Genomic DNA, 27,346 nt, shown 5'->3' with positions numbered 1-27,346 from the left:
AAGTACAACTCCCATTCTGCACGGTCTGTCAGTACATGCTGGGAGTTGTAGTTTTGAAACTGCTGGAGGTTAACCCCCCCCCATAATAGCACATAATAAAGGGTTAAACACTACATATACACCCCCTTAGACTGTCCCCCCCCCCCCCCCCCCCAATAAAAATTTAAAACGTCTTGTACGGCATTGTTTCCAAAACAGAGCCTCCAGCTGTTGCAAAACAACTCCTCCCAGCATTTCTGGACAGCCACTGGCTGTCCAGGCATGCTGGGAGTTTAGCAACAGCTGGATGCACCCTGTTAGGGGTATTCTATCCCAGTGATTCCCAATGTCCACCCCTATGCAATCCCTAATTTAGTCCTCAAATGCGCATGGCGCTCTCTCACTTTAGAGCCCTGTCGTATTTCAAGGAAACAGGTTAGAGCCACATATGGGGTATTTCCGTAATCGGGAGAAATTGCACTACAAATTTTGGGGGGCTTTTTCTCCTTTTACCCCTTATGAAAAGGAAAAGTTGGGGTCTACACCAGCCTGTTAGTGTAAAAAAAAATGTTTTTTACACTAACATGCTGGTGTTTCCCTTTACTTTTTTTTTTCACAAGAGGTAAAAGGAAAAAAAGACCCCCAAAATTTGTAAAGCAATTTCTCCTGAGTACGGAAATACCCCATATGTGGGCATAAAATGATCTGCGGACGCATAACAAGGCTCAGGAGTGGGAGTGCACTATGTACATTTGAGTCCTAAATTTTACAGCGGTTCTGACATAAACGCAAAAAAATGAATACCAACATGTGACCCCATTTTGGAAAGGGGTATAGTGAGCCTCAACACCCCACATGTGTTTGACAAATTTTTGTTAAAGTTGGATGGGAAAATACATTTTTTTTTATTTTCACAAGGGAAAATAGGAAAAAGGCCCCCCAAAATGTGTAACCCCATTTCTTCTGAGTAAGACCATACCCCATATGTGGATGTAAAGTGCTCTGCAGGCGAACTACAATGCTCAGAAGAGAAGGAGCACCATTGGGATTTTGAAGAGAAAATGTGTCCGGAATTGATGGCCACGTGTGTTTACAAAGCCCCCATAGTGCCAGAATAATGGACCCCCAACATGTGACCCCATTTTGGAAACTACACCCCTCACGTAATGTAATAAGGGGTACAGTGAGCATTTACTCCCCCCCCCACTGGTGTCTGACAGATTTTTGGAACAGTGGTCCGTGAAAATGAAAAATGTAATTTTTAATTGCTCAGCCCACTGTTCCAAAGATCTGTCAAATGCCAGTGGGGTGTAAATGCTCACTGCACCCCTTATTAAATTCTGTGAGGGGTATAGTTTCCAAAATGGGGTCACATGTGGGGGGTCCACTGTTCGGGCACCACGGGGGACTTTGTAAATGCACATGGGCCCTGACTACCATTCCAAACAAATTCACGCTACAAAAGCTCAATGGCGCTCCTCCTCTTCTGAGCATTGTAGTTCGTCCGCAGGGCACTTGACGTCCATACATGGGGTATTTACATACTCAGAAGAAATGGGGTTCCAAATTTTGGGGGCATTTTCTCCTATTAACCCTTGTAAAAATGTAAAATTTGGGGGGAAAACTGTATTTTAGTGCAGTTTCATTTACACATCCAACTTTAACAAAAAGTCGTGAAGTGTCTGTGAAGTGTTAAGGCTCACTGTACCCTTTGTTACTTTCCTTGAGGGGTGTAGTTTCCAAAATAGTATGCCATGTGGGTATTTTTGCTGTTCTGGCACCATAGGGGCTTCCTAAATGCGACATGCCCCCCAAAAACCATTTCAGCAAAATTGCTTTTCAAAAGCCAAATGTGACTCTTTCTCTTCTGAGCATTGTAGTTTGCCCACAGAGCATTTTACATCCTAACATGGGGTATTTCCATACTGGGAAGAGATGGGGTTACAAATTTTGGGGGGCATTTTCTCCCTTTACCCTTTATAAAAATGGTAAATTTGGGAAAAATAAACTGCACTTTAGTGAATTTTTTTTATTTATTTCCCCTTCGACTGTAATGAAAAGTTGTCAAACACCTGTGGGGTATTAAGGCTCACTGGACCCCTTGTTACTTGCCTTGAGGGGTGTAGTTTCTTAAAAGGTATGCCATGTGGTGGGGTTTCTGCTGTTCTGGCACCATTGGGGCTTCCTAAATGTGACATGCCCCCCAAAAACCATTTCAGAAAAACTCGCTCTCCAAAATCCCACTGTCGCTCCTTCCCTTCTGAGCCCTCTACTCCAGTACACTTGATATATACATATGAGGTATTTCCTTACTTGAGAGAAATTGGGTTACAAATTTTGAGGATTTTTCTCCTTTTACCACTTGTAAAAATTTAAAAACTGAGTCTACAAGAATATGCGAAAAAATGAAGATTTAGAATTTTCTCCTTCACTTTGCTGCTATTCCTGTAAAACACCTAAAGGGTTAACACACTTACCGAATGTCATTTTGAATACTTTGAGGGGTGCAGTTTTTATAAAGGGGTCATTTGTGGGGTATTTCTAATAAGAAAGCCCTTCAAATCCACTTCAAACCTGAACTGGTCCATGAAAAATTCTGATTTTGAAAATTTTGAGAAAAGTTTGAAAATTGCTGCTGAACTTTGAAGCCCTCTGATGTCTTCCAAAAGTAAAAACATGTCAACTTTATGATGCAAACATAAAATAGACATATTGCATTTGTGAATCAATATATAATTTGGAATGTCTGTTTTCCTTACAAGCAGAGAGCTTTAAAGTTAGAAAAATGCAACATTTTCAATTTTTTCATAAAATTTTGGAATTTTTCACCAACAAATGATGCAAGTATCGACAAAATTTTACCACTAACATAAAGTAGAATATCTAACGAAAAAACAATCTCTGAATCAGAATGAAAGGTAAAAGCATCCCAGAGTTATTAATGCTTAAAGTAAAGTGCAAAAAACGCTCTGGTCCTACAGTGAAAAATGGCCTGGTCCTTAAGGGTTTAAGGCTCCCAGTGCCAGAGGCAGCAAAACTATCACACCAAAATGAGACAGTTGGTGTGAGGGTTAATAATTGCCAGTTACTATAAACCACCATTGATGGTCACAAATTCCCTAAATTTACCAACCAATATAAAAATGTGAATTAACTTATCTTTTTTAGTGAAATTGGAATACACTAGATTAAAATACTGTGTGCTTTCTCTCCCTATGGATTAAGGCTGTAGAATTATGAGTGTCCAATTTTATTTCCAGAAGAAAGGCAAAGCAATGGGCATGATGTGTGCACCAATTTATGCAAATCTATTTTTGGGTTGGTGGGAAGACCCATTTGTTTTTTCTGAGCACTTTTCTTCTTTCTCATTTTATTTTGGCGTTGTTATATCAACAACATTTTACTTTTCTGGGATGACACTATGACTTCTTTTCAAACTTTTGTAAAAGCATTAAACACTAATGATATAGGGTTGCGTTTTACTTCAGAAATACATTCTCACACACTTCATTTTTAAGACCTTAAGATCACTTTAGATTCTGGAGGCAGTGTCCAAACTGAAATATATTGAAAATCCACCTCGACAAATAGTTTTTGGAGTGGTCTAGCTACCATCCTATTCCTCATAAAAGAGGAATCCCTGTGGGACAATATCTAAGAGCCCCACATCGGTAAAACGATCCAGCAATTGAGTAGGAGAATTTCTAAACATTTAAGTACTATTAATACTAGGGCAAAAACCCCTTTAGCGAAACATATGTGAGAGATCTTTCCAAGATCAAATTCTGGGGCTCCATTCGACCAAAACTTGGCCCAAGAAGAGGGGGTTCGGACAAACTCCTTTTACAGACTGAAGCCAAATGGATATATAGGTTACAGACCTTAAATGGGCACTGTCATGAAATAAAAAAAGTGATATGTTGTAGTACTTTGCAGTGACAACTTCTGCAGGAAGGCTATTCCATGCATCCACTACTCCCTCGGTAAAGTAATAATTCCTGATATTACTTTTAAACCTTTGCCCCTCTAATTTAAAACCCTGTCCTAAATATGCTCTCCTCGTTTACCGTGTTTATTCCCTTTATGTATTTAAAAGTTTCTATCATATCTCCTCTGACTTTTCTTTCTTCCAAGCTATATATGTTAAGGTCCTTTAACCTTTCCTGGTTAGTTTTATCCTGCAATCCATGTACTAGTTTAGTAGCTCTTCTAGGAACTCTCTCTAGAGTATCTATATTGTTCTGGAGATATGGTCTCCAGTACTGTGCACAATACTCCAAGCGAGGTCTCACCAGTGTTCTGTACAGCGGCATGAGCACTTCTCTCTTTCTACTGCTTATACCTCTCCCTATACAGGAGAGGTATACAGGAGCTTAGTGCCCTGGGGCTTGTGCTCCGCGTTATTTGTGAATAATGAATAAACTCCTGAGTAAGAAGACAAAGACCGGCACTGACATCTCTGATCTTAACCCCTTAAGGACTCAGGGTTTTTCCGTTTTTGCACTTTCGTTTTTTCCTCCTTACCTTTTAAAAATCATAACCCTTTCAATTTTCCACCTAAAAATCCATATTATGGCTTATTTTTTGCGTCACCAATTCTACTTTGCAGTGACATTAGTCATTTTACCCAAAAATGCACGGCGAAACGGAAAAAAAAATCATTGTGCGACAAAATCGAAAAAAAAAACGCCATTTTGTAACTTTTGGGGGCTTTCGTTTCTACGCAGTGCATATTTCGGTAAAAATTACACCTTATCATTATTCTGTAGGTCCATACGGTTAAAATGATACCCTACTTATATAGGTTTGATTTTGTCGCACTTCTGGAAAAAATCATAACTACATGCAGGAAAATTTATACGTTTAAAAATGTCATCTTCTGACCCCTATAACTTTTTTATTTTTCCACGTATGGGGTGGTATGAGGACTCATTTTTTGCGCCGTGATCTGAAGTTTTTATCGGTATGATTTTTGTTTTGATCGGACTTTTTGATCACTTTTTATTCATTTTTTAATGATATAAAAAGTGACCAAAATACGCTTTTTTGGACTTTGGAATTTTTTTGCGCGTACGCCATTGACCGTACGGCTTAATTAATGATATATTTTTATAGTTCGGACATTTACGCACGCGGCGATACCACATATGTTTATTTTTTATTTTTTTTACACTGTTTTATATTTTTTTATGGGAAAAGGGGGGTGATTCAAACTTTTATTAGGGAAGGGGTTAAATGACCTTTATTAACACTTTTTTTTTTACATTTTTTTTGCAGTGTTATAGGTCCCATAGGGACCTATAACACTGCACACACTGATCTCTAATGCTGATCACTGGCGTGTATTAACACGCCTGTGATCAGCATTATCGGCGCTTGACTGCTCCTGCCTGGATCTCAGGCACGGAGCAGTCATTCGTCGATCGGACACCGGGGAGGCAGGTAAGAGCCCTCCCGGTGTCCGATCAGCTGTTCGGGACGCCGCGATTTCACCGCGGCGGTCCCGAACAGCCCGACTGAGCAGCCGGGTCACTTTCACTTTCACTTTAGAAGCGGCGGTCAGCTTTGACCGCCGCTTCTAAAGGGTTAATACCGCACATCGCCGCGACCGGCGATGTGTGGTATTAGCCGCGGGTCCCGGCCGTTGATTAGCGCCGGGACCCACGCGATATGATGCGGGATCGCGGCGCGATCCCGCTTCATATTGCGGGAGCCGGCGCAGGACGTAAATATACGTCCTGCGTCGTTAAGGGGTTAAGCAGTCACTAGCAGGCTCTGGCTGTCCACCAACAGGACAGCGCCACAAAGAACCAAGTTACTGGCTATATCCTGACAGGGTGCTCATCCTCCGGAGCACAACATGCACAGTCCACAATACAAAAAGTGAGGAGGCACTCACGGTTTCAGGGTGCAGCGGGTTTCTTTATTTTCGGTGCAAGACTGGAGCAGCACAGCATCCACAGGACGCCATTGCAAGTACACAGGTGCAGTGACAATTGTTTCACGCCCCTTCTGGGCGTTTCATCAGTCTGATAATCTGCAGATGCTGTGCTGCTCCAGTCTTGCACAGAAAATAAAGAAACCCGCTGCACCCTGAAACCATGAGTGCCTCCTCGCTTCTTCTTTTTGTATAATGAATAAACTCCCGGAAACATGCCATCCGAAGCCCCCCAGTATCTGTCCTCCTGTGTTGTCCTTTAAAAAAAATAAACATTTGTGAGGTATGGTCTATGACAGTGGAAAGGGATGAGGGAGAGGAACCTCACTGAGAAACTACACACATTCAGGCAGCCATGCATATGTGTTAGGCCAACTTATAGGCTTGATGTTTAAATTTAGGGGGTTTAACCCCCCAAGAGCATGATTGTAGAAAAATAAGAAAAATTTTATTTAGGACTGTTTACTAATCTTATCTTTCCCCCAAATTATATTACCTTGGGGCATGTGGATAAACACAGTAGGGTTATTCAGTAAGTTGAACTTGACAGATTCTTGTCTTTTTTTTCAACCTTATGAACAATGTAATTTTATATGCAAGAGGGTGCTATGGCTTGGCATCCTCTAAAACAGTGAAGAGGACCTAGGGAAGCATGTGGACATTGTAAATTCTGTGGAGTTTTTTTTAGGGATGTTATTGCTTGATTGGTTTAACTACCTTTTGGTGATCTTTGCACAAGAATGATGCAGCCTAAATAAAGTTATGTCCTGCTTCCACTTTATTATGCAGGACTGTTTTATTCAGGGTGATTATAAACCCCTAGAGGATGCAAGACACACGTGTACATCTTGGCTACTTGGTGCACCAGGATGTACAGGTATGTCGTTAGTCCTGTCTAAACTATGAAGCGAGAGCAGAAGCTCTTTTAAAAAGAATAAAATAAACATATTTGGTATTGCTAGTGCAGAAATCTCCAATCTATAAAAATATAATGCTAATAATCCTGTACGGTGGACGGTGTAAAAAAAAAAAGTCAAAAGTTGCTGACTTTTGTTCACATCACATCCATGAAATAAGGAATTTTAAAATATAATTTTTTTTTTTAAATGTACAAGATGTCTCCTTTCAGAAAATGTTTTATTTTTTTTATTTTTGTAATTATTTTGGTAATTTATACCTATAGGGTTCCAACACCTGACTTACATTATGTAGTAGGGGGTTCTGCAGCTCAGCTTTCATTGAATTGAACATGTGAGGTTTCAGATGTTGGGACCCCATTGATCTGATATTGATGAGCATAGGTCATCAATAAACTTAGCCCTGAGCCAGGGGGCTAAATTTAGCCAGGAACACACTGTTAACCCACTTTCGTTTTTCATCCTCAACTCTTTCAATTTGCCACCTACAGACAATGACTGATTGTTTTTTGCACCACAAATTGTAATTTGTAATGAATTACATCAATAATTTCATAACAAAATCTATGGCAGAACCCAAAAAAAATTTTTGTGGGGCGAAATAAAAAAAAACCATTTTGTGCCTTTTGGGGGCTTCAGTTTCTATGCAGTGCACTTTTCAGTAAAAATTACACCTTGTCTTTAAGTGAACAAAAATGCAAAAATTTTAGCTTAACTTTGATTTGTTTTTTTACCTGTACGCCATCAACTGTGCAAATTAATTTAACATTTTATTTTAATAGTCCCAACATTTATGCACCTGCCAGTACCACATACGTTAGTTTATTATTGTTTACATTATTTTATTTACAGAATGGGAAAAGGGAGTGATTCAAACTTTTATTAGGGAAGAAGTTAATTCACTTTTATGAATTTTTTTTTCCCACTTTTTAATGTTTTTTAGTCCTCATGGGGGCGATAACATACAATCTTATAAATGGATACATTCTTAAATGCTGAGCTATGGCTCATTATTGGTGCTCTGCTGTTCTAGCCTACTGACGCTTCCTGGAGCTTCAGAGCACTGATCGGATGGAGAGGAGGCAGGTATGGGCCCTCCCCGAGTCTCGATCAGCTCCCTGAGTTAACTGCCAATGTTAGATCCCACATTTAGACGCCGTGATCAACTTTTATTGTGCCGTCTACATTGACTGTGGATCCTGGCTGCTGAGAGCAACCGTGATCCACCGGGTATGAAGCACACTCAGCTTGCGAGCATGCTTCAAACTGCGGGGCGGGACCAGGGCGTACATGTATGCCCTTGGTCCTTAAGAGGTAATTGGGGACATAAGCAATCTTGCTGAACGCAGCGATTAACCGTATAGAGGCCAAGATCAATAGTGATCACATGATCAAAAGAATTATAGGGGATTTTTGACATTAATTGGGCAACCCACAGCGTGATCGCAGAGGTCAGAGGAGTCAAGATGAAGGCAGGAACTCCTCACCTGCTGCTGTAATTCTGCTGCGATCTGGTTGAACAGTTTGACATACGACAAATATTACTGATTAGTGCTATGCCAATGCACAACACTGAACAGTTATAGCAATCAAGATTGCTATTTATAGTCCCCTGTGGGGACATAAAAAATAAGTGAAAGTTTCTATAAAATGTGAATACTCCCTTCCCCCAATAAAAAAAAGAAATAAAAAAAATTAAAACAAAATTGTATCGTCACATGCAGTAATGTTTGAACTATAAAATACAATGTTATTGATCCCATACAGTGAACGTCATAAATGTAAACAAAATTCCACAATTGCTGATTTTTAGTCACATCTCCAAAAAATTGAATAAAAAGTGGTCAAAAAGTTATATACACACACACACACACACACACACACACACACACACACACACACACACGGTGGGCCATTTATATGGATACACCTGAATAAAATGGGAATGGTTGGTGTTATTAACTTCCTGTTTGTGGCACATTAGTATATGTGAGGGGGGAAACTTTTCAACATGGGTGGGGACCATGGCGGCCATTTTGAAGTTGGCCATTTTGAATCCAACTTTTGTTTTTTCAATAGGAAGAGGGTCATGTGACACTCATATTGGGAATTTCACAAGAAAAACAATGATGTACTTGTTTTTAGCATAACTTTATTCTTTCATGAGTTATTTACAAGTTTATGATCACTTATAAAATGTGTTCAATGTGCTGCCCATTGTGTTGGATTGTCAATGCAACCCTCTTCTCCCGCTCTTCACACACTGTTAGCAACACCGTAGGAGAAATGCTTGCACAGGCTTCCAGTATCCTTAGTTTCAGGTGCTGCAGAATGCTTCACAGCTTAGACAATTGCCTTCAGATGACCGCAAAGATAAAAGTCTAAGGGGGTCAGATCGGGATACCTTTGGGGCCATTCAACTCGCCCACGATGACCAATCCACTTTCCAGGAAACTGTTAATCTAGGAATGCTCGGACTTGACACCCATAATGTGGTGGTGCACCATCTTGCTGGAAAAACGTGCCAGCTTCATTGTATAAAGAGGGAAACACATGATCATGTAGGCCACTGGATATCTGAAATTTCTACATGATGATGTGTTTCCCTCTTTATGCACTGAAGCTGGCACGTTCCCTGAGTTTTTCCAGCAAGATGATGCACCACCACATTATGGGTGTCAGGTCCGAGCATTCCTAGATGAACAGTTTCCTGGAAAGTGGATTGGTCGTCGTGGGCCAGTTGAATGGCCCCCAAGGTCTCCCAATCTGACCCTCTTAGACTTTTATCTTTGGGGTCATCTGAAGGCAATTGTCTATGCTGTGAAGATACGAGATGTGCAGCACCTGAAACTACGGATACTGGGAGCCTGTGCTAGCATTTCTCCTGCGGTCTTGCTATCAGTGTTTGAATAATGGGAGAAGAGGGTTGCATTGACAATCCAACACAATGGGCAGCACATTGAACACATTTTATAAGTGGTCAGAAACTTGTAAATAACTCATGAAAGAATAAAGTAATGCTAAAAACAAGCACATCATTGTTTTTCTTGTGAAATTCCCAATATGATTGAAGTGTCAGATGACCCTCTCCCTATTGAAAAAACAAAAGTTGGATTCAAAATGGCCGACTTCAAAATGGCCACCATGGTCACCACCTATCTTGAAAACCCCGCCTCACATATACTAATGTGGCACATACAGGAAGTTAATGTCACCAACCATTCCCATTTTATTAAGGTGTATCCATATAAATGGCCCACCCTGTACATATATATAACTGGTACTGATAAAAACTATGGATCACTGTGCAAAAAATTAGCCCTCATACAGCCGCATATAAGGAAAAATTAAAAAAGTATAGAAATCAGAATTGGCAACATACTTCCTTTGTTCAAAAAGTTTGACTTTTTTTTTCATAAAGCAGTGGAATAATAGAAAAACATGTAACCAGGGGTTTCCTATTGGCTTGCAAAATAGAGAACATGTCAGTTGTACCATTAAAGTACACTTATTGAAATCAAAACACCCCAGAATTTGCATTTTCTTTTCAATTTCCTGCCACAAATATTTTTTTTGGGTTGTGATATACGTTTAATGGTAAAATGAAAGGGGGCATTACAAAGTACAATTGGTTGCAGAAATTGGTTGATCAAAACGTGTCCCCCACACGGAGGTGGCCTCATTTCGAATGGGACCCTAACATGTTAAATCAGTTCACCTTCTGCTGGGCATATGGCCTCTGACTGGGTGACATGCAGGATCCACTATCAAATTGAAATTAAAAACCTCCTATGAAGTGGCCCCATTTTGGATGGGACCCTGACATACTTAATTCACTCACCTTCTGCTGGGCATATGATCTCTGACTGGGTGACATGCAGGATCCACTGCCAATTTAAACCCTCCTGATAACAGGGAGGGGTTCACGGCTAGAGAGGGTGCCACTCCCCTTTTCTTGTAAAGCAAAAACATAAAAAAATAAAATAAAATAGCCAGCACATCTACCGAACAGTGCATGCTGCTGTGGCAAATACACAGTATATAAAAAAGAAAGGAAGGTTGCAGCAGCACTCTTAGTCAAAAAATTGTCTCTTAGCGCACTTTTTGGATGTGGGACAGATTTTGATCAAAAAGTGCGCTAAGAGCCTCCATTTTTTTGACAGAGTGCTGCTGCAACCTTTCTTTCTTTTTTAATTACTGCTTCCTGTTACATGAAATGTTTGAAAATTCAATGAAAACTCAATGAACATAATCTTCCTGCCCCAAATTACCTCTTCATTTTTTTAGGCAGTCTGGGACTTATAGTCCTCACGTATGAGTATATAAGTACTCATATGGGAGCACTCTAAGTCCCAGACTTCCTTAAAAAAAAGAGATAACTTGGGGTCGCAAGATTATGTTCATTGAGTTTTATTTTATGTATATTTTATTATATAAAATATATATATATATATATATTATTAACTCTCATTATGTCACACGGGCCCTGTGATCAGGCCAAGATGGCTGCTGTTATCGAACTGTAGCTATCTTGGCATTTCGCCTATGGGAGAACTAAAATCTCCCCTGTAATGGCAAATTCCATGATTGGCAAGTCAATTCGGCACTTTTGGGCCAATTCGCCCAAGATAAGGGTGATTGGTGCTGTGTGATACAGCACCAAGCACCTCAGAGCATTAGGAGGAGTTGACAGTATTGCCACGTCACGATCGCCATTGTTGATTGGTCAAGTTGCATTGGATGGAATGTTGTACAATGCTTTTGTGGTTTTTCAATGCTTTGGTGGCATTGTACAACAGTTTTTCAAAGCCCTGGCAACACAGGGACATCGCTTTAGTCAAGACTCCAAAATATTAACCTTTTAAGGACGCCGGGCGTATGCATATGCCCTGCATCCCGAGTCCTTAAGGACGTGGGGTGTATACATACGCTCGTTGGAGTTCCGGTCCCCGCCGCTAGCTGGTTGTGGACCGGACCGGGATGCCTGCTGAAATCATTCAGCAGGCATCCTGGCACATCGCCGAGGGGGGTCCGGCGATCGCAGAAAATCGCATGTCAATTCAGACATGCAATTTTCTGCTATTCCGGGCTGATCGGGTCTCTGAACCGATCACCTGGAAAATAGGGATCGTCGGAGCTGTCAGTGACAGCCCTGATCATCCTGAGGGATAGGAGCGAGGTCGCAGTGCTGCGATCACCTCCTATCTCCTGCCATTGGTCAGAACTGATTCTGACCAATGGCAGGGCAGGACAGTGGGTTGCCATCGTTCCGTTCTGCCCACCCCTGGATGTCGAGGGGATCGTGGGGAGAGGATGCCTGGGGACCCCCGATTGTCGCTGGAGACTGCTGGATCCTGGCTCAGGTAGGGAAACTACGGTGGGGGGGATGAAAGTAAAGTGATCTTTACTGTGGCAACCACTAGGAAGACCAAACTGCAACTCCCAGCATGCCCAGACAGCCAAAGGCTGTCTGGGCATGCTGGGAGTTGTAGTTTTGCAACATCTGGAGGGTCACAGTTTGGAGACCACTGTTACAGTGGTGCCCAAACGGTAGCCCTCCAGATGTTGCCAAACTACAACTCTCAGCATGCCTAGACTGCCCAGGCATGCTGGGAGCTGTAGTTCTGTAACATCTGTCCCTTCAGATTTTGCAATTTTCATGAAATTTTTGAAAATTGCTGCTCTACTTTGAAGCCCTCTAATTTTTTTCAAAAAACAAAAATATGTCCATTTTATGATGCCAACATAAAGTGGTCATATTGTATTTGTGAATAAAAATAAAATTTATTTGGAATATCCATTTTCCTTACAAGTAGAGAGCTTCAAATTTAGAAAAATGCAAAATTTTCTAAATTTTCATGACATTTTGGGATTTTTCACCAAAAAAGGATGCAAGTAACGCCGAAAATTTACCACCAAAATAAAGTAGAATATGTCACAAAAAAAAACAGTCTCAGAATCAGAATATTCGGTAAAAGCGTTTTTGAGTTATTAATTCGTAAAGCGACGGTGGTCAGAATTGCGAAAAAGGGCTCAGTCCTTAAGGGGTTAATCCAGGGATTTATTTTGATTGCCATATTTGGAGTTCATTAAGGAATTTTTCCCCCTGCTATGGGGAAACTGGCATCCGCCTTATAAGAATTTTATACTGTATTTTGGATCAACAAAGTAGTTAAATAGGGGTAGAATTGTCTGCAGTGTTTTAGTTTGCCATACGTAAGTAAAGCTTTGCCCATTTTCGGTATACTAGATCCTAGGCACTTGCCACCTATTAAATCAAGTTGCTGCAGTTGCATTGGTCACAGAAATATACACGATTTACAGAGGTGGTGTATATTTCCGTTACTTTGCGCGTCGCAAGTCGGACCTAAAGTTGCATGTCGGAAGAGTTTGTGTAACAAATTTTTGGGGGCTTGGTCTCCTTTTACCTCTTCTACAATTATCAACTTTGGAGCTACACCTGCATGTTGGTATAAAAAAACTAAAAAAAAAAAAAAAAATTACATTTTTATATACTAACATGGTGGTAAATGTTGAACAAGCTAAGCCTGGCGAACCTGGATTCGACCTGAACTATGGGTTTTGCTTGGTTCGCACAAACCGCTAAAAGTGCAAAAACATGTTAAAAGCATGGTGTTATGGCACCCAGAGAAAGAGGGAGAAGCAGGGGGCAGTGGCATATGACATCAGGGTGACCAACACATCACCTACAACCTGTTCCAAATTATTATGCAAATTATATTTTCTCATTTACCTAAATAATTGATGTAAAGAACAGCCAGCATCATTCTCATGTTATCAACTATTAAGAGTATAATTCAAATTTTATTGAGCAAACCACCTAGTGATAACAGTATTTTTTTAAACATAAAAAAACTTAAAATGCACTATCCCAAATTATTACGCACAGTTTCAAAACACTTGATAGGTTGTAAAGAACTGAAAATTGTCATTTGTTGTGTATGCATCATATTCACTGAAATCAAAAGCTATTTCAAGCAAACTTTGAATGACATTTTAACTTTTTAAACATTTTAACAGGTCATGTTATATTTTAACATCATATGACCCCTTATTTGATACCAGCTGCACAAGCCATGCATCCATTGAACTTGTGAGTTTCTGGACATTTTCTGCATGAATTTATTTGCAAGATGTCTGAATAGCCTCCCAGAGCTGCTGTTTGGATTTAAACTGACTCCCAACCTCATAGATCTTCTTCTTGAGGATGCTCCAAAGCTTCTCAATAGGATTGAGGTCAGGGGAGGATGGATGCCACACCATGAGTTTCTCTCCTTTTATGCCCATAGCAGCCATTGATGCAGAAGTATTCTTTGCAGAATGAGATGCATTGTCATGCATGAAGATGATTTTATTACAGAAAGCATAGTTCTTCCTTCTGTACCAGGGAAGAATGTGGTCAGTCACATACTTTGCAGAGGTAATCTTTACACCTTCGGGGACCCTTGCAGAGGTAATTTTTACACATTAAGGCCCAAAACATGACTCCACTGCCGCCTTGCTGACGTTGCAGCCTTGTTGGAACAGGGTGGCCGTCCACCAACCATTCACTACTCCATCCATCTGGACCATCCAGGGTTGCACGGCACTCTTCAGTGAACAGGACTGTTTGAAAATTAGTCTTCATGTATTTTTCTGCCCAAGCCAGCCTTTTCTGCTTGTGAGAATTGGTTAGTGGTGGCCGAATAGAAGGTCCATGCACAGTTGCTAGACTCTAGAGGACTCTACACCTTGATGTCTGTGGGACTCCAGAGGCACCAGCAGCTTCAAATATCCCGTTTGCTGCAATGTAATGGTATTTTAGCAGCTGCTCTTGTGCCTTAATCTGCACAAACCAGTCTGTGCTCTTAATCAGCCACAAATTTCATAATAGTGCAATGATCACGCTTAAGTTTTCATGAAATATCTAATGTTTCCATACCTTGTTCAAGGCATTGAATTATTTCACTCTTTCTGGCAGCAGATAGATCCTTTTTCTTCCCCATATTGCTTGAAAATGGTGCTCCGCTTAATAATATGGACACCCACCTTTAGTAGTTTTTCCTTAAATTGGGCTCACCTGGCAATCTAGTTATCATAGGTGTCCATGATTATTTTCAGTGATCAAAAGAGCCCTGAGACACAATGCCATCCATGAGTTAAACTGAAAAACAAAATATTTAATCTGTGACGCTTGAATAGAATTTGCATACTAATTTGGAATAGTGTGTAATAATCTGGGTTATCATATGATTTGCTGGTTTAACTGTCAATCAGCTCAAATGCCAATAGGAGTGAGCAAGGGGGAGCAGATTTTTACACTATATCCGTAAAAAGCTGTTTGGAACGTTTATTGTGAGCAGAACACAGAGCAGGTCGCAGTATACAGATAAACGGAGAGTAAAATAAAAGAATTAGAGAAACAGAGCTAGTAGGATAGACACTGGCCCTCATTTGCTATTGCAAACCCAACATGTTTTGTTGGGTTGTGCGCCAGTTTGTCGAATTGCGCTAGAAATTCTGTCTGCGCCAGATTATGCGCCAGAATTGAAAAAACCCCGACTAACTCTCCATTTCGCTAAGAAACCGAAAAAGGGGTGTGGCTGCCGGGAAAACGGGGCATGGTCTCTGAAAAGGGACGTGTTCCCGACATTTTCACAAAAACCCAACATATTTACTAAGGTTTTCACATAAAATGTGCTGGATTTGAACTGAAGAAAACCCTACAGATCAGAGCATGTGTAGGGAAACCTTAGTAAATAATGTGTAAAATTTATTTTGGGGAATTAAAACCCACAAAGAAACCTATACTCCACTTAGTAAATGAGGGACACTATGCGTAATCCTTAAACCACAATCCTGATTTCTCAGCAAGAACCCTCATCCTAACCCGCAGTGCACAAATTCTATAGGAGCTCTACAAGGACCCGGAGCAAAGAATTGATCCTTCCCAGCCTCTCCAATATTACGTTAATTTTCCTGCGTTTTTAGACAATCTTTCCTAGTTGTGTGATAGCAGAAAATGTATAAGCTCCTTCAAGTCACACGCATTTGCCCTGTTAATACAGCAATTGTGTATACGATTAGTTTACTGAAACACATATTTTATCTTCTAGTTGTGTCATAGCGGAAAAGCAATAAATGCCTTCAAGACACACGCATTTGCGCTGTTGATAGTTTTCCTGCATACTAGTGGTTTACTGAAACTCAGATTATATCTTGCTAGTTGTGTGATAGCAGCAAAGTCAAACCCACCTGCAAATGTCACACATCTGCTCTGTGATTGAGAATATTATTAGTTTCATTTAAAAAATGTTTAACAATACCCAAAAAATGTTTGGCCAAGGAATTGCTGGTCCTAGGTGCTCTTTTTCCTGATCTTTCTTTGCTCCCACCCCCCTACTGCTATGCAGATGGATAGCACGAGCCATGAGGAGCAATTGTGTCACGGTCAGCCTTTGTATTTTTATGCTGTGGATGGGGATCCAGTGGCAGCGCATAGCACTTGTGGGACTGGGGTTGGTAGGCATGATGGGCATACTGTAAGGCATCATGGTGGATGTGCTGAGGGGAAACAAGGAGGCCACGATCACACATCAGAAGTTCTTACAGCGAGGAGTGGTGGGGATGATAGAGAGGCGTTCAAAGATTAGGATGTCAGCAGTCCTGTTCGTCCGAGCAGCTTAGTAGCAAGTGACGCTGGTGCTGTATCTGCAGGCTTGAAAGAAAAATGTACTAGAACAGGTGTACAGTCCGGTAAGGATGTACCTAGCTCTTTACAGTATCCTGCCATGCGGAAATGCTTAACTTTGTTTTCAAATGTAGGAAACCTGGCACAGTGCCTTGTCTGCAAAGATAAAGTAAGGCACAGACAAGGTCCTGATTTAGAAATTAGGCCTCTACATCAGCATAGGGCGAAGCATCGCAAAGCCGTGTTACAAGTATACCTATTCCACAAATGCCTGCTGTCTGATGACTACAGCTAACACTACCTCCCAACTGTATGCTGTCCGCTGGCTAGTGGCTACAGTTGCCAGGAGTCCCCGCTGTGCACAATCATTTGGTGTTACGGTGGGCCACTCCACACGGTTGGCACTGTGCAGAACAATCAGTGCTGTGCAAAATTTTACTCCTTCCAGCCAGGCCGACGCCACCTGGCTGTCAAAATTTTTGTCAAATTAATTTTTGAACTTCCTGCTATCTGCAGGCTACAACTCTTACAGTCCACCTCTTTCTGCAGTATCCTATCTAATTCCAGTGCCACTGGTTCGCCATCAACTATATTTTTCTACCCCCTGATGTCCACTGGCTTCCACCAATCCCTCTAGTCCACAATCACCCTTGCTGCTGTCAGTTTTAACCAGGCCTACACATACACAAACCATGATCCTCAAAACAAGGTATTATTCTATGGACTAATTTTGATTAAAAAGCTATTGCTGCTCCCAAAAAGTAAAAAATATATGGGACCCTTGACAAAGTCCATGCCATCTTTTTCATTTTGAAACTTGCCTTCCTTCGCCGACAGAGAGAGAACAGTCTACCACGTTGCCTAATATGCTACATTCCAACATGTTGAGACTCAACATTAGATATGTTGGACCGACTGTACCACCAGCGTAACACGGTAACAGATTTCCTAATGCAGCAGACTGACCATTTTTCCAGTCAGTATGACTTTTAGCTCAGGGATTAGCTGCTAATCAGGGACACCTGTCGCATGTTCAGGCCTTTCCAGGAAGCTACCAGATTTGTCAGCAAGTACAACTGTGGAAATAGTGGTGTAATGCTGCTGATATTCCTTTTCGAGCAAACAATAAATGTGATGGAGGAGAGTTCCCATCTGGCTGCCAGCAGTATGAATATTCTCCTTGAGGAGGAGGACTTGGATGAGAAGGTAGAGAAAGTAGGACCTAAAAAGGAGTAGGAGGATTTGGCAATGGACTCTGTGGAAGGGATTGGGGGACAAGGACCCTTTGCAAAGTGACACTGATGATGATGAGGACCATGACCAACCGTGGCAGTATGGGATGAAAGCTGAAAAAGCTGGGCCCTCAGTAAAGTTGGCGAGGATGACTGACTGGATGCTTTCTTGCGTGCACAGTGACCTTATGTCGTTATGCGAGCTTAAAGTAAAATGACTACTGGATAGCAACACTCTTTGACCCTCAGTATATAGCCAATATGAGGGAATTGTTCTCGCTTTCTGTGAAGAATGCTAAATTGGAGTTCTATTAGGAGAAGCGAAGTAGCTGAGTGAACACTCCATTCCCTTTGCCAGCACTAGCACTGCAAGAGGAAGGAGCTATAGCCAGCAGCATCTTCACACTGGAGCACATGATGACGAACTTCCTGCATCCGATATTTCCCCCCTGACATCAATCATCATTACAGGGAATATGAACCACCACCAGAACATCCAGGTTGAGGCCTACATCCGCTTTGCCCTTTTGACAGACACCATGAACCCGGACACCATAGACTTCTGGGTCACTAGATTAGACCTTTGACCAGAACTTGCCCAGTTTTCCCTGGCTTGTCCACCCTCTAGTGTACACCCTGAAGCGAACAAGATTGCCAGCCAGCATTGTGACAAAAACTGCCAGATGCCACTGGTTAGACAGTACTACCACCACCCATGCTATACGCTGACTAATGCCAGTTTGCCACCTCCTGCTGTAAACTGGCTAATGCCAGTCCGCAACTTCCTGTTGTACACTGGCTAATGCCTGTCTGCCAGTTCTGTTGCTACTGCTAGAAAGGGATAATTTCTTTTGAACGCCAGGAAAAAATCATGCCATCTTCTTGGCTTGGCTATTGCTACTCCCAAAAAGGTATAATTTTCAGAACGCCTGGAAAAATCTGTTCCTCCTTAGCTTAGCAGCCTAAAAATCATTTGCTACTCCCAAAAAGGCATAGTTTTTGGAACTATCCATTTTTGGAACTGTCCAGAGCAGAAAATCCCCATAGCAAACATATGCTGCTCTGATCTGCCTATGCCTTGTTTATGTACCATTGTATGTTGTTTGGATTCTCTCGGTCCTTGGACCGATGTTTATTGTATTTTGGAAGCTGTATTTTCCTGTATCTGTCTATTTGTTTTAATAAAAGCTTCATGGTTTGACTATTAAACATATGCTGCTCTGGACAGTTCCTAAAATGGACAGCATAGGTCAGCAGAGAGCACTGTGCTCGTGACACCAGAGAAATCCAATAAAGAAAAGCATTTCCTCTGTAGTATGTAGCCCATAAAATGTATTGGAAGGATTAATATTTTTTTACAATCTGTTTAACTTTCTGGCACCAGTTGATAAAAAAAATAAGTTTTCCACGGATGTACCATTAAATGGGTTAACCCCTTCCCGCTATCTGACGTATGCATACGTCCCAGAACCCGACGTATACATACATCATAACGATCTCCAGCACTGCTGGGGGCAGCGCAGGAGATCGGCGACTGGACCCGGCTGTCAATCACAGCCGGAGCCAAGATCGCACCGGTCCCGGCAGCATTAACCCCGTAGATGCCGTGATCAATCCTGACCACGGCATCTATGGTGTTGACAGGGGGAGTGCTCTCCCCCTGTTCACCAACAGCGCCGCCGCAATACGATCGCGGATCGCCGTTGGTTGCTATGGCAGTAGGAGGTCAGATCATGACCTCCTGTCTGCCTGCTACGGAAGCCTGTGAGATGCAGCCACAGGTTTGATCACACAGGCTGTGTTTTGTGCACCTGATCGGGTCATACTGTGCTGCAGTACAAATGTATTGCAGCATAGTATAACCAGTAAAAAGTGTAAAAAAAAAAAGTTCTTCAATGAAAGTATGAAGTGTAAAAAAAAAAAAGGGTCATTTCCAAATAAAAGCCCTATATTATCGCCAAAAAACATCAAAAACACAAATCATATACATGATTGGTATTGCCACATCCGTAATGAGGTGTACTATGAAACCATAATGTAAATTATCCTGCACGGTGAACACCGTAAAAAAAAAAACATCAAAAGAAGCGCAACATTTGCTAATTTTGATACAAATAGTGGAATAAAAAAGATCAAAAGGTAGCACATATTGCAAAAATAATACCAATAAAAAGTACAGCTCATCCCGCAAAAAAAACCTTACTCAAGGACATCGGACGAAAAATAATAAAGTAACTGCTGTTGGAAAATGAATGGCAGAAAAATAATTTTGCTCAGGAAAGGAAAAAGAACATTGAAAGCTATATAAAATGGGTATCACCATAATCATACTGACCTACAGAATAAATATAACATCACTTTTACTGCACAGTGTACACCATAAAAATGTTAAATGCCAGAAATGTTCCAGTTTTTCACAATATTTTGTGGTTTTTCACAAAAAATGTTTCAACAAAAATGCACCACTTATATAAAGTATAATATGATGCGAAAAAACACTCTTAGAATCGCTCCGCTCAGAAAAAGTGTTCTAAAGTTATTACCATTTAAAGAGATACATTTCAAATAAAAAAAAAAAGAGCCTGGTCATTGAGGTAAAAAATGGTTCCGTCCTTAAGGGGTTAACTAGCATAAGGCTAAGTTTCCACTTGTTTTTTTTGTTTTGTTTTTACACCAGAAAAAATGCCACAGTCTTGCATAGCATCACTACTCACCTCCGCCTCTCATATAGTATACATAGGTGCATATTGAATCTTGTCAATAAAATGTCTGGACTCCCTGTTCCTAGCAAGGCTGAGCTGTGCGGTACAGCTGAAACTGGGCAGGAGATATACATTGTATACCTCCTGCCCAGCAACAATATACAGTAGAAGCAGTGATCTTTAGTAAACACTCTTTAGCATAAACACTTACTGGGCTAATTGTTATGTGACGACCCAACATGTAATTTTTCAGGGCCCAATGTTCCAAAATCTTGTTAGACACCTATAGGGTCCAAATGCTTACCACACCCCTTATTACATAACTTGAGGAGTCTTTTTTTATGACCCCAAAGCCTCTGGAAACATAGTACTGGAAAAATACCCAAATCAAAAGGAGGCCTCAAAATCCACTAGGGGCTCCTTAATATGAGGCCTATGGTTGAGTCAAGTAGCGTACTAGGGCCACATATGGTATATTTTTGTGTTATCTGCTATATTTTAGACGAAAATTGGAATATCTGCATGGAAAATAGATATTTCATTTTTTTTTTCTTTTACCTTTCTGTTATTTCTGTGAAACACCTAGAGGATTCTGAATTTCATAAAAAAAATGTTAAGGGTTGCAGTTTCTAAATGGAGTAATTTATAATAGCCCCTTGAATCCACTTCAAAACTGAACTGGCCCCTGATTAAATCGGATTAAATTTTTTGGGGGGAAATTGCTGCTAACCTTTTATCAGCTTTATATGGAAAAAAAAGGGGGCAAATGCCGGCGCACCCTGTTCCTTTTAACTGGTATTACCACAATGTATAGTGTGCAGAAGGAAACTGCTCATCTTGCCGTGCTGCGCTCTGGGCACAACACCGAAAATGTCCTGAGGAGGCGGGCATTGATAGCAGCAGCAGCCCATGTCCGTCCGTACCCTGGATCCCTGGGACGGTTGTAGTACTGAAGAGTTTCCACAACCTGCGGTGGTATGGGAGAAAGGAAGACATTTTTTTGGAAGAGTTCAGACTTCAGAGTGGTGAAGATAAATAGAGTTTTATTTGAATCAATGACAACACATTTTTTTAAGGGGACGGCTCCCCCTCTCCATCAAGATTACCTGAAGAGGGGAGCTGTCCCCTCGAAACGCGCTGTCACCCCTATTGATTCAAATAAAACGCTATTTATCTTCACCACTCTGAAGTTTGAGCTCTTCATTGCAGACCTACATCCAGCAAGTGCCCGAAAAGTGTCTTCCTTTCTCCCACAGCGCCACAGGTTGTGGAAACTCTTCAGTGCTAAACTTTTATGCCCTCTAAGGTCTTAAAGTAAAAGCATGTTTAACAAATTATTCCAACATAAAGTAGACATATTGTAGATGTTAATATCTAATTTATATAGTATGACCATCTTCCATACAAGGAATTTCAGATTTAGAAAAATGTTGAAAATTTTACAAAAAGACTATCTCATCATCACTTGGATAAGTAAAAGCATTCTAGAGTTATTAGAGGTGACACAGGTAAGTTTTGAAAAATTTGGTCTCAAGGCTCAATCAGGATATGTACATAAGGGGTTATTTGCTTTATTTAGTTAAATAACCAATTTCTCTATTACTAAATTTAAAGTAAAATAAAAGTTCAACTTTGTTTCTCTCATTTTATCTTGCAGCAAACAAAAGAGAGGGTAAAACTGTTGATACAGCTAGCTGATGGCTTTTGTGAGAAAGGACATGCTCATTCATCAGAAATTAAAAAATGTATTTCTGTGCTGGACAAAAGGTATCGAGATTTCTCTGTGCGGATGGAAAAATACCGTACAAGTTTAGAAAAAGCTTTAGGAATATATAATGACTCCAACAAATCGGTAAGTGTTAGTTAAGTTCTATTGATTGGAGATGTCTGCTGTTGAACATATTTAATCTGTTTTTCGCTCTTCAAGATTTACTCATCTTTAGGGTTAAAACACAGTGATTGATCGCCTCTTTCCGCACCACATGTGGCTGTCAATCAGCAAACCAGTTTTTTGGCATACTTGTGCACGAATTGGCTGCCGAAAGTGTGTTTTTTACTCATGTTTACATGGCGGAATTTCTGCAATTCTTCACAAATTCTGTTCAGCAAAGTTTGCTGAACAGAATTGCAAAATTCTCTAAACGCAGAATTCTGTGTAAATTATAAATTATAAAACGCTAGTTATAGTTTTTGCAGCATAAAATTCTGCTATCTAAATGGGATAGCGGAATCCCATTGGACATAATATTCAGTACTTTCAGGCGAAATCCGACGTGTGAATGTAGCCTTAGGGTGGCTTCATACTACAGAAATTCCTTGACGAATTCCTCTCTGAAAATAATCCTCTTCGGGACCTTCCATTGACATCACTGGAACTTTGACTCGTGACAGAATGTCCATGTGGAAATTCTGCTTGAATCTGCCTCAAATTTCATGTGTGTCCAGGTTTTTGCATTAAATAGAAACAATTATGTGAGGAATTCTGCCATGTGAACCCAGCGCAAACCTCTCGGTTTAAAAATAGGTTGTGTGCTATAACTGTTTTATATTTGCACTTCTAGGCTGCAGCTGTTACCTTCATAAGGGGTATAATATGGAGTGTTCCATAATTTCTCGGTATTGGTTTGAAGCAGTGAACGTATAAAATCTATATATATATATATATATATATATATATATATATATATATATATATATATATATATAAAAATAAATAAAATATATATATATATATATATATATATACAATTAGTAATAACTGTGGGCTAAGTCCAGGCTATAGTGTAGCTGATTAAATTCCTGGTTTCTCACACAGCAGCCCTCGCAACTTGCACAGTGTGTAGTAGTCAAGCAGTTAGCAGTAATTGACAATTGTTTTTTTGTTTTTTTAAATTATTTAAATTATGGTATCTTGTAATATAAGTAGCAGTATACAATGTCCTGTTGATAGTGTCACCTTTTCTTTATACTCAATTAGTAAAATTCCTTTGCAGTCTCAAAAAAACATTCCTATTAGCTTTCCAAATAAAGTAATTTACAACTTATTCTGAGGGTCATTCCGTTTCTTGACCTACTGCAGTTATATCTGTTTGCTTTCTGGGTCATAATGCCACACCCAAGTTTAATCTCTAGTCACAATTCGATCAATATTAATTGAAGGATTGTCACCACACAGCTCTAAAATATTTTTACAACAGTCCACTCAAACTAGTTTATGAGGGTCTGTGAGAGGTACCCATCTTGTGCTGACCTTCAATAAAAATAATGGGGTATTCCAGCAAAATAAACAACCTATGAGTGGTGTCAAAAAGTATAATAAAGCAACTTATTTAACTATACATAATATAATGTTATTAGCTGTAATGCAAAGATCTTCTGTTAACGGCTGAGCTCTCTGGCATCACGTCATTCTCTGAAAGTAGATCTCCGATCTTTTCTGTCACCTCCCCACCTGTCTGCTTAGGGGGAGACCAGCAATCTGAAGAGGGGTGCTCATATTACTGATCATTAAATTTTAAGGCAGCAGGAATCCTATCTCACTGTCACAGTTACATAGTTAGTATGGTTGAAAAAAGACATACGTCCATCAAGTCCAACCAGGGAATTGAAGGGAAGCGTGTAAGGGGATAAGGGAAAGGGATGTAGTTTTATAATTCTGCATAAGCATTAATGTTGTTTTGTTCCAGGAATGTATCTAACCCTGTTTTAAAGCTGTTAATTGTTCCTGCTGTGACCAGTTCCTGAGGTAGACCGTTCCATAAATTCACAGTCCTCACGGTAAAGAAGGCGTGTCGCCCCTTTAGACTAAACCTTTTCTTCTCCAGACGGAGGGAGTGCCCCCTCGTCCTTTGGGGGGTTTAACCTGGAACAGTTTTTCTCCATATTTTTTGTATGGGCCATTTATATACTTATATACGTTTATCATATCCCCCCTTAAACGTCTCTTCTCAAGACTAAACAATTGTAACTCCTTTAATCGCTCCTCATAGCTAAGATGTTCCATGCCCCATATTAGTTTAGTCGCGCGTCTCTGCACCCTTTCCAACTCCGCAGTGTCCCTTTTATGAACAGGCGACCAAAACTGAACAGCATATTCCAGGTGAGGCCGTACCAATGCTTTATAAAGGGGGAGTATTATGTCCCTGTCCCTTGAGTCCATGCCTCTTTTGATACATGACAATATCCTGCCGGCTTTGGAAGCAGCAGCCTGACATTGCATGCTATTCTGTAGTCTGTGATCTACAAGTACACCCAGATCCTTCTCTACCAGTGACTCTGCCAGTTTAATCCCCCCTAAGACATACGACGCATGCATGTTATTAGTACCCAGATGCATAACTTTACATTTATCCACATTGAACTTCATTTGCCAAGTGGATGCCCAGACACTTAGTCTATCCAAGTCATCTTGTAACTTATGCACATCCTCTATAGACTGTACCGTGCTACAAAGCTTGGTGTCATCTGCAAAGATAGAAACAGAGCTGTTAATACCATCCTCTATATCATTGATAAATAAATTAAACAGCAGCGGGCCCAGTACTGAACCTTGGGGTACACCACTAATAACTGGGGACCAATCAGAGAATCATTGACCACCACTCTCTGGGTACGATCCATGAGCCAGTGTTCAATCCAGTTACAAACTATAGTTTACAAGCCCAAGGACCTTAACTTACCTGTCAGACGTCTGTGAGGGACAGTATCAAATGCTTTGGCAAAATCCAGAAACACTATATCCACAGCCATTCCTCTGTCAAGGCTTCTACTCACCTCTTCATAAAAGCAAATTAGATTGGTTTGACAACTTCTATCCTTAGTAAACCCATGCTGGATATCACTTATAATACTATTATCCCCTATGTATTCCTGTATGTAATCCCTTATAAGTCCTTCAAACAATTTACCCACAATGCACGTTAGACTTACCGGTCTATAATTGCCTGGCGAAGACCTAGAGCCCTTCTTGAAGATTGGTACCACATTCGCCTTGCGCCAGTCCCTTGGCACAATACCAGACACCAGAGAATCTCTAAATATCATGAACAAGGGTACAGATATTACTGAACTTACCTCTCTAAGAACTCTTGGGTGTAGTCCATCCGGCCCTGGAGATTTGCTTACATTTCCTTTACTTAACTTGCCTCGTACCATCTCTACATTAAGCCAGTTCAATACATTATATGATGTGTTACCAGCACTGACCTGGCCAATGTCAGCTCCTTTTTCCATAGTGTATACAGAACTAAAGAACCCATTCAGTAGCTCCGCCTTCTCTTGATCGCCCGTGACAACCTCCCCATTATCATTATTAAGGGGTCCTACATGCTCTGTCCTTGTTTTTTTTGTATTTATATATCTAAAAAAATATTTAGGATTAGTTTTGCTTTCTTTGGCCACCTGTCTCTCATTTTGAATTTTTGCTGTTTTTATTACATTTTTACAGATTTTATTAAGCTCCTTGTACTGCTTAAATGTTATAGCTGACCCATCAGATTTGTATTTTTTGAAGGCAATTTTTTTGTTGTTAATTGCTCTTTTAACCTCATTTGTCAGCCATGTAGGATTTAGTTTTAATCGTTTATATTTGTTCCCCTTTGGTATATATTTAGCTGTATAGTTATTTAGAGTTGATTTAAAGATGTCCCATTTACCTTCTGTATCAGTATTTGAGAACACCTCCCCCCAGTCTATGTCCTGTAGTGCAGCTCTCAGCCCAGGGAAATTTGCCTTTTTAAAGTTATATGTTTTTGCTTTCCCCGTCTGTCTTTGTTTTCTACATTTTAAGTCAAAAGTAACTATATTGTGGTCGCTATTACCAAGGTTTTCCCGCACAGTTACATTACCAATCAGCTTTGCGTTGTTGGAAATGATCAGATCCAACAAGGCATCACTTCTTGTTGGGTCCTCCACAAACTGGCCCATAAAATTATCCTGCAATAAATTTAGGAATTTTCTCCCCTTTGTAGTTTTAGAGAACACTGCAAAGTGATCTCCAAACTGTGGTCCTCCAGCTGTTGCAAAACTACAATTCCCAGCATGCCCTGACAGCAAACAGTTGTTTGAGCATGCTAGAAGTTGTAGTTTTGCAAGATCTGGAGGGCTACAGTTTAGGGACCACTATATAGTGGTCTCAAACTGTAGCCCTCCAGCTGTTGCAAAACTACATATTCCAGCATGCCCAAACAGCTGTCTGGGCATGCTGGGAGTTGTAGTTTTGCAACATCTGGAGGACTACAGTTAGAGACCACTGTATAATGGTCTCAAACTATACCCTCCAGATGTTGCTAGGCAACTCCCCGGCTTCCGTCAGATCCAGCCGCACGTCATCGCCGCCCGCCGATCTCCGTCGCCTGCAGCCTCCGTCGCCGGCCCGGATCGGTAAGTGGATCTTCGGTGCCGGTCCCCGTCGTTTCCCCGTCCTGCCCCGCCTATTATGGGAGGGCAGGACGGGGAAAACAAAAGTAAACCCCCCCGCCCCCGATCTGCTATTGGTGGTCGCGTCTAGACCACCAATAGCAGGGATAGGAGGGGTGGCACCCGTGCCACCTCACTCCTATCGCTACAGGGGGATCGTGGGTGTCTTAGACAACCGCGATCCCCCTTACATTCCGGGTCACAGGGTCACTATAGACCCGTAATGACCCGGAATCGCGCAAATCGCAAGTGTGAATTCACTTGCGATTTGTCGCGATCGCCTACATGGGGGGGGTCTAATGACCCCCCTGGGCATTTGCACGGGATGCCTGCTGAATGATTTCAGCAGCCATCCCGCTCCGATCCCCGCCCGGAAGGAGATCTTTCAGCTCTTACAATCCATAGTGTCACATGAATTGTCATGGAGCCCAGGTATGGCCTTGTTGTCCTTGGGACTGAGGGAATGTCCG

At 41.0% G+C, this 27,346-nt stretch overlaps 1 protein-coding gene across 4 annotated transcripts in view; it reads left to right on the top strand.

The window, feature by feature from the left end:
• Window positions 1-27,346, top strand: part of TRIO (trio Rho guanine nucleotide exchange factor) — a 748,009-nt gene that overhangs the window by 341,085 nt on the left and 379,578 nt on the right. For all 4 annotated transcript variants that reach the window (XM_056520137.1, XM_056520140.1, XM_056520138.1 and 1 more), the window contains exon 23: window positions 22,117-22,311. In XM_056520137.1, the coding sequence (XP_056376112.1) occupies window positions 22,117-22,311 (195 nt within the window). The remainder of the gene's footprint in view (window positions 1-22,116; window positions 22,312-27,346) is intronic.

Source organism: Hyla sarda, chromosome 5, assembly GCF_029499605.1.
Source record: "Hyla sarda isolate aHylSar1 chromosome 5, aHylSar1.hap1, whole genome shotgun sequence".
In the NCBI taxonomy this organism is placed as follows: domain Eukaryota; kingdom Metazoa; phylum Chordata; class Amphibia; order Anura; family Hylidae; genus Hyla; species Hyla sarda.
Note: the sequence above shows the minus strand (reverse complement) of the source record. Positions and strands in the feature narration are given on the sequence as shown.